This window comes from Acinonyx jubatus, chromosome C1 (genome assembly GCF_027475565.1).
Source record: "Acinonyx jubatus isolate Ajub_Pintada_27869175 chromosome C1, VMU_Ajub_asm_v1.0, whole genome shotgun sequence".
Classification (NCBI taxonomy): domain Eukaryota; kingdom Metazoa; phylum Chordata; class Mammalia; order Carnivora; family Felidae; genus Acinonyx; species Acinonyx jubatus.
Genome location: NC_069381.1, coordinates 190270340 through 190282784, shown reverse-complemented (window position 1 = coordinate 190282784; position 12445 = coordinate 190270340). Strand labels below are relative to the sequence as shown.

Here is a 12445-nt window from a genome sequence, read left to right as displayed (position 1 = left end):
GTTGGGAACCTGGGACCAGAGATTAGGCCTGAGATTGAGACTTGACAATGGACATTTGGAAGGCATAAACATAGAAGTAATTATTGAAGCCACAAGTGTGGAGAAATTGAGCCCAGAAGCATATGTAGCTGTAGTTGGAGAAGAGAGCTCAGGCAATGCCCACATTTGGTGAGGAGACTGGTGAGGAAGGGAGGAAGATGGAGACTGAGAATGAGAGGATAGAAATGAGAGGAAAAGTCGATGTGTGGTGCCTGTGAAGCACTGGGGATGTTTGAGGAGGGGCTGGTTAACAGCATCAAGGAGGACCGGGACTTGGAGGAACACTAGTGGTTGTGTATGGAGGAAGTCTCCGGAGAGCTGTAGATGGGAGGTTCAATCAAGTGGGCCCTCGTGCCAGCTTGTGAGGTGTAAGTGGGCACAGCACACCTGGGGACGTTGCTTGGTTTTTTCAAGGTTAGTGTTATTTGCTTTTTGAGCATGCGTATAAACAGTGTGCCCAAATTATATATATAATCTGATTCCAGTTAAATACTGGACACAACACACCTATTGATTTATTTTCCCTGAGTTAGGAGACCATGACTGATTTTTATTTTCTTTTCCATATCTGTCCGTATTTTCCAGTTTCTGTGAATATTTATTGCTTTTAGAACTGGGAAAACACTATACAAATTATCTTCTTAATGTTATTCTCCTAATGTGTTAGATAGCAATAGACTTCTCATTTATTAAAACTTATAGACAATGTAGCCATTTAATGTTCCTTCTAGGCCTATGAAAATGGGATTCCATCTGTGTTTCTAGGTGTCCTTCTCCTCTGAAAGACCTCTGAACTCCTTACGAGGTCCACGCTGGCACTATTTTCTCGTCTGCTGTTGGTGGCTCGCCTCTGCTCCATCCACACGCCTACATCATCTGTATGTCAAATCACCACGAAAAACCATTATCTCTTATAGCCTTGTGGTCCAGAAAGGTCGTCTTACTAGGGTCAGATCCTCTGTGTGGTGGATTCTTTACATTATATAACTTAGAAAATTTTCCGTCAGCTACAACCCGAACCAAAGTGAAGAACACGGAAGAGCCACATGTGCTGACCATCCTTGTAATCCCTCTTCGTTCTCACGTTTGAAAATAGATTGGCAGAAACCGTTTACCCTAGGTGTCTTCAGCATTGCATTTTTCTCCATAGTCCAGCTGTTTCTAAAACTACCTAGCCTCAGACACCCTCTCAGCGCTCATTAAATTCTGATTACAGGCCATTTAGTCAAGTGGGAGGAAGTCAGCACTTTTACCATCCAGCTTTGGAGAACATGGCATCTTTGTGTGGGCTGGGCTGGTATTATTGCTCATATCTGCTTCTGCCTCAGTGTGGGAGGACTGATTTATTCATCCTGTTAATTAGCCTGGCTTAATGAGCATGTAAACAGCAGACTTCCTTGTTAGAAGATAGCAACACACTGATTTCTCCATCCTATTACATTGTGATGTGTGCAGGGGATTCTTTGGGTTGAGCTTTTCTTACCACACGGACAAATGGACTTCAGTTTCTCAATCTTTTAAATAGGAGAAATAACCCTTTTTACAGAAAGGGCATTTTATGTAAAATAAGATAAAATATCTATAGATCATTGAATTTGGCTGAAAAGTAGCGTATTGTAAGTAGTTGGTTGCTGACTTTGCCGTTGTTGGGCTGACGCATCTTTGAAGGTATAGACCAGGAACATGTGGTTGTTGAGTGCGTGAGGTCCAGTGGAGTGCTCCATAATTATATAGTTTACATTTTTTAAAGGCATGTTGGAACAGATACCTAGTGAGTGATCCACAGGCTTAGCAATTTGATGTTAGCAACTTTGTTGGATGCAGGTAGCTGAGTAAAGCACTCAGTGGTTAAACGATTTGCTGGAGGCCACCCAGCATGTGTGTGTGTGTGTGTGTGTGGTTCAGCCAGATTTAGAACACAGTTCTAATTAGCTCCTAATTTCCAGTTTTGTGCTGAGGCAAACCACACTGCACCTACACACTCAATTTATTTGGTTCACTTTGTCAGGGGAACATAATCTGCATATTTTGACCTGTCTGAATATGTTGTTATTTTTAATTAATTTCAAAACTAAATGAAGCATGCTAGGGAAAGGTATTTACTTATAGAGACTAAATTTGGCATTAGCTGCTTGTGTTGTAGTGAATTTGAGGCCTGTATATCCTAGGGAAAAGACGAAGTTCCAAAAAGAATGGGGTTGCAAAATGGAGCCCCAGAGGATGAAGACACAGATTATACAGCAGGGTAAGTAAGCACCTTGCCTGGTGTCCAGTCGCTTCAAGTGTAGAGTGGGATACATGGGATAGAGATTGTTGGTCATTTCAGTGCGATATGGCAAACCCAGGGTGCTGCGAGAGAGCCTGAGCAATTGGGAAAGGCTCCCTACCTTGGAGCAAAGCAGGGAGGAGTAAAGCAGTAAGGGGGATGCTGGTTAGCATCTACAAATTGGAGAGGTGGGTAGTCACGAAGGCCCATGAACATCGCACAAAGGAGTAACAGTGCATTCATTCAACACATGAATAGTTAGTGCCTTTTGTTTTTTTTTTAAATATGTCAGACACTATTTTATGCACTTGGGATACCTTAGTGAACAAAGCGAGCATAAATTCCTGCCCTTGGGGAGCTAATACTTTATTAGGGAGAGAGAAACACTAAACATTAAGTAAATAAGATCATTAAGTGGTGTGTTAGAAGATAGTAACTACATAAAGAAAAAAGGTCAAGCCAGGTGATCAAGCTTAACATAAACAGTGGTAAGTCATGTTGATAGTATCTGCCTTTGAGAATGACACTTCACCTTTGTGGGTTTTCTCCCAAAAACACATAACTCTAGTCTAATCATGAGAAAAACATCAAATCCCAGTTCAGGGATAATCTATAAAATATCTTGCCAGTGCTCTTCAAAACTGTCAAGGTCATCAAAAACAAGTAGACTGAGAAACTCATAGCCAAGAGGAGGTTAAAGAGACATGATGACTAAATATGCTGTGATATCCTGTATAGAATCCTGGAACAGAAAAGGATATTAGGAAAAATTGAGGAAATCCCAGTAAGTATGAACTTCAGTTAATAATAATGTATCATTATTGGACCATTAATGGTTCATTAATTGTGAGAAATGTACCATACTAATGTAAAATGTCACATGGAGGAAACTGGGTGTAGGGTATGCTGGTACTCACTGTACTATCATTGTACTAATTTTGTAAATGTAGGGGCTCAGTAGGTTGAGCGTCCACCTTTTGATTTTGGCTCAGGTCATGATCTCACAGTTCATGAGATTGAGCCCCGAGTTGGGCTCTGCTCCAAGAACGCTAAGAGCTTGGAGCCTGCTTGGGATTCTCTCTCTCCCTCTCTCTCTGCCCCTTCCCTGCTTGCTCTCTCTCTCATTTTTATAAATTTATAAATTTAAAACTGTTTTAAAACTATGAGTTTATTTTTTAAAAATGCAGAGTAAGAGGAATCAGAAGTCCAGGGCAGAGATACCTGCTATAATTTAAAAATTTTTTTAAATGTTTTTTTGTTTATTTTGGAGACAGAGAGAGACAGAGCATGAGCAGGAGAGGGGCAGAGAGAGAGGGAGACACAGAATCTGAAGCAGGCTCCAGGCTGTCAGCACAGAGCCCGACACGGGGCTCGAACCCACGGACCACAAGATCATGACCTGAGCTGAAGTCAGATGCTTAACCGACTGAGCCACCCAGGTGCCCCAGATATCTGCTATAATTTTAAATAGGATGGTCAGGGTAGGCCTCATTGAAAAGGTGACGTGAACAATTACTTCAAGGTCATGTTGGTTCTGAGTGAACAGCCAATGCAAAGACCCTGAGGTGAGAACATGCCCACGGGTTTGAGAATCAGCACGGAGGCCGGTATGGCTGGATGGAAAGGAGGGTGGCAGTAGGGAAGGTGTGAAGTCATGGAGGAGAGATGACAGAGCAGACTGAGGTAGGAGCTTCTAGGCCATTGTGATGTGGGCCAGGAACCATGCCATGTATTGTCTTATTTAATTCTCTCAACTGTCCTGAGAGAGAGGTATTATTAACTTGCTGATTTTGCTCATGAGAAAACTGAAATTAAGGAGGTTAGTAACTTGCTGAAGTCCCATTGCAGGTAATTGGTGGAGCCGCAGTTCCTCTGTTGGACTGAGTCTTCAGGGCAGCTACTACCCACAAGAAAATCTGATGCTCTGCCTGCTTGGGCTTTTTTTGTTTTGTTTTTTGTATTTTGTTTTGTTCTGAGTTGTGGTAAAAAAAAAAAAAACGCACACACACACACACACACATAAAATTTACCATCTTCACATTTTGATGTGTCAGTAGTGTTTTTATTTCTTTATTTTAACTTTTTTAGAAGGTGGGGGGAGGGAATGGGGCAGAGGGAGAGAGAGAGATAATTCTAAGCAGGCTCCATGCTCAGCCCCAACTCGGGGCTTGATCCCAAGACCCTGGGATCATGACCTGAAATCAAGAGTCAGACGCTCAACTGACTGTGTGTCAGTAGTGTTAAATGTATTCACATTGCTTTGAAACAGTCTCTAGAACTTTTTCATCTTGCAAATCTGAAAATCCATACCCGTTCAGCACCACCTGCCTTCTTTCCTGTACCCCCAAACACCTGGTAAACCACGATTCTACTTTCTGTTTCTATGAATTGGACTACTTTAGATTCCTCATATCCAATGGATCATATGGTATTTGTCTTTTTGTGACTGGCCTACTTTACTTAGCATGATGTCCTCAAAGTTCATTCATATTAGAGCATATGACAGGATTTCCTTCCTTTTTAAGGCTGAATTATATTCTGTTGTATGCATATACTACATTCTGTTTATCAGCCTGCTTTGTAAGTAAAGTTTTATTAGACACAGACAGGCCCACCCATTTCCATATCGTCAATGGCTTCCTTCTGCATGACAGTGGTAGGGTTGAGTGGTCACAAAGCTGGCTGTTTGGACCATAAAGCCAAAGCTATTTATTAACTTAACATTTTTTAAAAGTGTTTATTTATTTTGACTGAGAGAGTGTACATGAGTGAGCAGGGAAGGAAGAGAGAGTGTACATGAGTGAGCAGGGAAGGAAAAGAGAGAGAGGGAGAGAGAGACAGCGAGAAAGAGAGAATCCCAAGCAAGCTCCAAGCTTAGCGCAGGACCCATTGTGGGGCTTGATCTCACTACTGTGAGATCACAACCTAAGCCACAGTCAAGAGTTGGATGCTTAACCAACTGAGCCACCCAAGTGCCCCTGTTATCTTAACTCGTTACAGAAAATGTTTACTGACCCTTCTTCTACTGGGGAGACTGTGAAGGGTTAAGAGAAGTGATGTGGAGACTGCATTGGAGGGAGGAAGGCAAGAGGCAGGAAGACCTTTCTGGCTTTGGGGGAACAGGGAGACAGGTGTGGATATGGGGCTTGCCCTCAAGAAGTTCATAGTTTAATTGAGATGAAAAAGATGGTTTACAAAGTTGACTTGTTCAGTAATGGGTTAGACATTTCGGGAAGGATGAGATCTGAAAGGACTGAGTCCTTAGGAAAGACTTCACAGATGGCTCAGATTTGGGATGGGATGGGTTGGACCAACACAGAGTATGGAGGAATGTATCTCCTTCTCAGGAGGCCTTCTTAGCCACACCTTACACATGAGGGTAAGACACGGAAAGCATTTAGAGCTATGCCTGACATATGGTAAGAGCTCCACTAGAATGTAAGTTCCACGAGGGCAGGATTTATATCTGTTTTGTTCACTGTAGTATCACCTTTGCTTAGGACTCAGTAGCTCCTTCAGTAAATATGGAATAAATAAGTTACTGCAACTCTCTGTAACTCTTTTTAATTGCTTAATTTGTACTATGCAAATACAGGCAAAGGGCTGGATCTCTCACATTGGTCTGTCAATTCATTTATTACACTAAAGAGTAATTATTGTTGTTGTTTTTTTTTTTTTTTACTGTTAAAGCAGCAGCTATCTTTACTGTTTATTGCTGGAGATAGTTATGTGATAAGAGGTGTTAAGTCAGAGGTACTGACAACAAAAGAAGAAGAGGAAAAGAAAATAATGTCAATGGTCTTAAAGATAACCACTCAAAAATAATTCATTAGTTTACTTAACAAAGATTTATTAAATTGCAACTGTGTTCTGGAGGTCCAAGGGTGAGCAAAATAGACACAGCTGCTGTCTAAGACAGGCTATTGACATTGAAACTGGTAATTATGACTGTAAAGTGTATAACTCACAGACATGCAAAGGCCTTGGAAACTTAAGGACATTTAACCTAGTCTGGGACACTGGAGAGTGCTTCCCTGAGGAAGTGACAAGTCCTGATTATTGGTTGCTGTGTGGCAAAATACTCCCAAGCTTAGTGCCTTACAATAATTTATTATCTCTCACAGTTCTGGGTTAACTAGGCTTAGCTGGATAGTTCTCACTTGGGATCTCTTATGAGTTGCAGTTGGACACTGACTGGGGCTGGAATCCTCTGCAGGCTTAACTAGGCTGTCATCCAAGATGGCTTCTCCACTCACATGCCTGTTGCCTCCCTGATGCAACATGTGACCTCTCTAATGGATAGCCTTATTTCCTAGATATCAACTTAGAGCTCCAAGGGATAGGAAGCTGCCAGGCTGGGTAAGGTCTATACCTCAAAAGGGCAGAGCATCATTTCTGTACCCTCTGTTGATCAAGTCCTGCCCAGATTCAGGGAGTGGAAGAATAAAGTCAGTTCTTGAGGGGGGAGTAACAAGGTCTCATTGCAGAGAATCATATGGGACAGAATTTGTTGTGTCTATCTTTAGAGAATACAGGTCTGTCACTTGATGTTAGGTTGAAGGATAATTTGGCATTAGGTAGGTGCAAAAGAGAGAGGGAGGGAACAGCCCGTCCAGCAATGAGAACAGCTTTGTGGATGGGCCTGGAGGTCAACAAGGTAAACCTCTAAGGAGGGACTGAAAGGCCTGTGTGACTGAGTGGAGGAAGAACAGAAAAAGTGGCATGAGAGTGCTGGGTCCCATAGAGAAGAGTAGAAGGGTAAATGCATATTTCCATCAGAAAGGAAAGGGAGTAGCTGCATAAGTTCCAAACAGAGGCTATGGAAAGCATTAAATAGTGAAAAATAAAATTCCTAGAGTAGGAAGAACAGGTTAGCCTAGAGAAGCACTTGGGGTGGAGTGGGTGTGGGTCAGGGAAATCTTGCCCCACATCACATAGCTAATATGAGACAACTGGGATCTGAGCCCGGAGCTGACTCTAGTTCAGACCCTTTCCACTATATTGCTCACCACACTGCCTATGGAAAGTCACTTAATAAACTTGAAAATCCCTTGCTAATCAAAATGTAATTTATGCTTTCTAATTTCTTCCTAGCCATCCAGGCAAATACCTTCTAAGTTTTCTAAGCTCAACTCAGGACACCTTCTTTTGAAGACTTTCCTAATGCATACAAAGGTGTCCATGTGATTTCATGATGTCGTGGCTGCAGTGTCCCCTTCTGTGAAAGATTGGGGTTGGAAGGATGACTTCAAAGTTCCCTTCTTTGTCTAGCAGTCTATGGTTTTAGGATGTGTGGGGTAGAAGTGTTCTACAAGTTAGCTGTGATGGCCACCAATGGTTACATGCTTCTAACCAGCCTATGAATACCTAAACAGGTAGCACAAAGAGTGTATTTCCAGATATTTTGACTTGAAAGAAAGAAAGAAAGAAAGAAAGAAAGAAAGAAAGAAAGAAAGAAGAAAGAAAGAAAGAATCACTTTGAAGGCATTTACTCTCTTTCTATTATGATTAAAGACTGAATTTTAAGCACTGGGTAAGAAAAGGGATATGCATAATATAATCTTAGTCGAATAACTACCTGCTTTACACCTTGGTGCATCTTTTATTAAATGGGAAACTTATGTTAAAAAAGCAAAATTTGACAGAGTAAACTTGAAGATCAATTTGGCTGTATTCAATAATTCATGAATCAGGTGACATCCCATGTTGTAATTAGAAAGCTTTACAAAATGGAAAGCTTTTATAGGTAGAAGGGTTGGGAAAACTAAAGTTTCTAACAAAGAGTGGCTTGTTTCAAGCAAGGTCACCTTTCTTTAGGGGAAGGGCAGGGATCTATTAGGCAGATAACCTCACTAGTGCTGATCTGGTAATTCCAGATTGACTGGTTAAAGGTTACATTCCTGGAAGAGGCTGAATGTGCAATAAGGTTAGATATTAAGTCTTGATTTGCTGATGTCACTTGGGCTCCGCCAAGTGACTCCATTTTGGGCCTTTTTATGTAAAATATTTATTTATTTATTGGGAGCGTGCAAGCGGGGGAAGGGCAGGGAGAAGGGGAACAGAGGATCTGAAGCGGGCTCAGCACTGACAGGCTGACAGCAGGGAGCCTGATGTGGGGCTCAAAGTCACGAACCACAAGATCATGACCTGAGCCGGAGGCCTAACCGACTGAGCCATCCTTGGCTTTTTTTTTTTTTTAATATATTTTATTATGTTCATCTGTAATTTTAGTAAAGAACTGAATGTTTTAAAATTTATAATGTATTTCTTTTTCATAGCCTCTGGTGTAGAAGATGAAACTGAAAAGTCCCATTTTTCAAAATTACAGAAGTGGTGAAACCCTGTTGCACAATTCAAGAGACTCAAGGCTTAACTGTAAACACAGGAAAAGAAACCTTGTTTGCAACTAGAAAAATATTATAACTGATGTTTATCTCTAAAAGTCAATCATTGCCTGGCTTCATGAGGGCTAACATAATGACGTATCAAAATGTAAAATAGAGACAAATTCATAGTCATTATCACTTTACAGGAGGTTAACCAGAGTTCTTGTGAACTGCAAACCTCTTGACACATTTTAAAATAAAGGGCTCTATATACTAGTTTAATTTACATACATTAAGCAATGTAGATTGGTGCTGTTGATTTAAATGTAATGGTTTAAAGACCTAAGTGCTAAAAATGATTTTAATTAACCATAAAATTGTGCAGTTTTAAACAAAAAAAGCACATCTATGAACCTTTGCAGCAACATGCAGAGGTATTGCTAATTGCCCAATTTTACCTACTTGTAAGTAGTTAAGGGCAAAAAACCCTTGCGTAGTTGTTTTGTTTCTTCATTCATTTCTTTGGTACAAATACAAAGGTGTATGTGACTATTGAGTACATGAGATGTGATAGTACGACTGAAAAACTTTACTTGATTTTTATTATGAATTGAAATTGAAATAGCCATCTATGGCTAATGTCTACCTCATTGGACAGCATCTCTGTCAAGGTTTGTGTTAATTTGGCCTGACCTTGGAGATCCAGTCTTTCCCAGAGAATGAGTTAGTGCTCACATAGAATATTTTCTGCCCAGCCCTGAGGCTGGACCTGTACTCCTAGGCCAGTCCTCAAAGCCTTAGGGAGTTGAGCCTGGAGCCTTATTTTCAAGATGAGTGGAGGAATTCTGTAGTCCAGAGGCATTCATTAGGTATTACATAATCCACACCTGGGAAGCACAGACACAGTAACATTTGGGTTTAAGAAAAGGGCAGAGCCTCCCTCTGTCCTTACCCCTTGCACTTTTTTAGAAAGTTCTTTTTTTTTAATGTTTATTTATTTTTGAGAGGGAGAGAGAAGGAGGGGCAGAGAGAGAGGACAGAGAATCCTAAGCAGGCGCCATACTGACAGCAGTGAGCCTGATGTGGGGCTGGAACTCACGAACCACAAGACTGTGACCTGAGCTCCAGTCAGATGCTCAACCAGCTGAGCCACCCAGGCACCCCTTCCCCTTGCATTTTTTAGCCTGATACACCATCAGAGCTTTCAAAGTCTGTGGAAGGACTCATGCATTTTCGAATTTAAACCAATTATGACGTAGGCCCAGACACAGAATTCTTAGCCTCATTGCTTCCTGTTTTAGGTCAACATATCACAGAGATTTGCCAGAACAGACTTTTCACAACTGTGCTCAAAGGCTTTTCTGTCTGAGTGAAAGCTATTGGCCTTAATTCCCTTTATCAAATGTTCCACCCTGCTCTGTGTAAGTTCTGACACAAAGCCGGGAGTGATGTGTGCTCTTGACAGTGGAGCCTCTGTGTAGGTGTTGTCCACTTTGGGCGTGACTACCGTAGAAAGATGTAGAGATGTGGAAATAGCTGGGCAGATTCGTGTACTATAGAATACAGTGAACCATGTGCCAATGTTGTGCTCTTTCTTTTCTTTCAGGAAATTAAGGATTGCGCGGCATTGCTTTGACTAGCACATCCTGTTGTCTTTTCAGAGATCTCAATGAAGAATAATCTCAAAGGAACATTTGTCTCCCCATACCTCTGCTAATGGCCATTAGCCGCTAGCAAATGCTTTTAATGACCGAAAAAACATCAACTACCCTTGGTTTTGGTCTGCTTTAGGCAGTCTAATGAAGGTTTTTTCCAGTTGTTTCCAGAACTCTATTGCTGAAGCACCTCTCTTTGTTGGGTGAACGTTCATGAAGCCCTTTCCTGAAGCAGTGTAGAAGCCTTAGGCCTCTTGGAGTCTATGACATGGAAGCCTTGGAAGTGGATGATATCAGCCCAGCCTTGGAAGTTACTGAGGATTTCTTCAGTACTTTTGATAGTAAGCTAGAAAAGGCTGTGCAGCAAGCTGAGGTTTATGGGATTCAGGAAGTCCCCGAATTGGTGGGGCACGAGGTACTAAGTACCATAACAGATAATGGTGCTATCAGAAATGTTGCCTCCCTGGGCAAGGGGGGCCTGATTTGGGACCACTGTAAGAGCAGGCTCTTAGAAACCAAAGCTCAAAATGTCTTCCCTGCCAAAGAACAGTTTGTGGTTCAGAAAGGGACAGCCCCAGATAATCTTTCCTGGATGGAACAAAAAGAAGCTTCAACCTTTAACTTTTTCAACATCTGTCAGCGTCGGAGGGACAGACCTCGATCCGTGAATGACTTACTGGATGAGACCTCTACTTTCAAGCCAGGGCATGCACGTTCAAGATCAGATATTACCCAAGTGGACTGGAGGCTGGTCCTCAAAACCATGCCTCTGCAGCGGCAGCAGCAGTCGTCTCTTCAGGGCCCTCATTTCACCAGGCCGTCCTTTCTGTCGTCCTTGCCGAATAAGGTAGAAGATGCTCAAGGAAATACTGGTATGTTTTGATATCTGACTGCTATTGAGCAGTTGTCAATTTTCCTTGGTCTCTATTACATTTACCTCATGAGAAGTGTATTGTCCAGGGTCCTTGTCTGGTTTTGCTTACTTAAGCTCCCTCTTCCATTTACTTTCACACTTCACCTCAAGCCTCAGTCTTGGTATCCTTATAAGAAGTGCTGAGTGAAAAGACAACTGCGGTCAAGTCTCCCCTTCTAATCTTGTGTGTTAGAATCTACACAGTCTCATAATTCGTGTGGTATTTGCCTTTGTACAGAGTATGCTACTGCTTATTAGCTTCACTAGATGTTTGTCAGATCATACGTTGGGCATAGCCTTGTGCTGTGAAGGGTTTAAAGATCCATAAAGACACCATCCCTGCCTTAAAGAACTTCTTGCTTGCAGAGGGGATCAGACACAAACACTCAAGAAGGCACCAGCAGGGAGAGAAAGTAGTAGTCGTCAACTGAAATATTTGTGAAGAAACTTTTGTTTTACTTTATATTGTTGAGATTTCTTTCACTGAGAAAATGACAGTGACTGTAAGAGGGCAGAGGAAGGAGAAGACACTGTGGTGGGCTTGTCAGGAAGGGCTAATGAGAGTTCATGGAGCTTTGGCTGAACCATTAAAGATACTAAGATGCAGAAAGGGGATCGCAGTAGAGGACACTCGGGATTATGGTGGGAAAGAAGGTAAGGAGATGAGAAGTACCAGGGGGAGCAAAGGATCCCATGGTGGGTAGCAGGAGGAAAAGGGGGGGAGAGATTGGCTCAGACCTCATGGTGTAGGGCCTTGAATTTCCTTTTTTCTCATACATCATACACATGCATGTGCACACAACTTCTGTGAGGCGTGACAAACCATCTCTTTGTTTCCCCCAGCTTTTTCTTTCAAAATAACCTCATTTATACAGGCTGTCTATTCTTGTCATTCCTATTCAACCTTTAATTTAGATGGCTTCTTCTCAGTTAATTGGGAATACTGTTTTATGTCCTTAGCTGCTATTTTAATATTACTTTAGTCTCTATCCTTGCTTGGTATTCCATTGATACATTTAATATTTTAATTAATAAATTTAGTTTCTAAGTATAATTCGAAGAGGAGATACAGTTTAGTAAGTCTATTCAGGAAATGCAGTGTCCCTATCTGTGAGGTGCTACATTATTTTCACATCCAGTTCAAATCTATTCTTTTAAAATACTTCTTTCTCGGACTCACTTATTTTGCTTAGCATAATACTCTCTCTCTCCATCCACTGATATGTGGAATTTAAGAAACAAAATA

At 41.6% G+C, this 12445-nt stretch overlaps 1 protein-coding gene across 9 annotated transcripts in view; it reads left to right on the top strand.

Moving 5' to 3' along the window:
- Positions 1-12445, top strand: part of PLEKHM3 (pleckstrin homology domain containing M3) — a 195682-nt gene that overhangs the window by 12571 nt on the left and 170666 nt on the right. For 7 of the 9 annotated variants that reach the window (XR_008295538.1, XM_027052332.2, XM_027052359.2 and 4 more), the window contains exon 2: positions 10238-11158. Coding sequence is in view for 8 of the 9 variants with exons in the window: in XM_027052332.2 (XP_026908133.1) it covers positions 10555-11158 (604 nt within the window). In the remaining variant the exon portion in view is untranslated. Of the gene's footprint in view, positions 1-2207; positions 2285-10237; positions 11159-12445 lie in introns of all 9 variants that reach the window. The other 2 variants (XM_027052338.2, XM_027052349.2) reach the window with 1 other exon arrangement.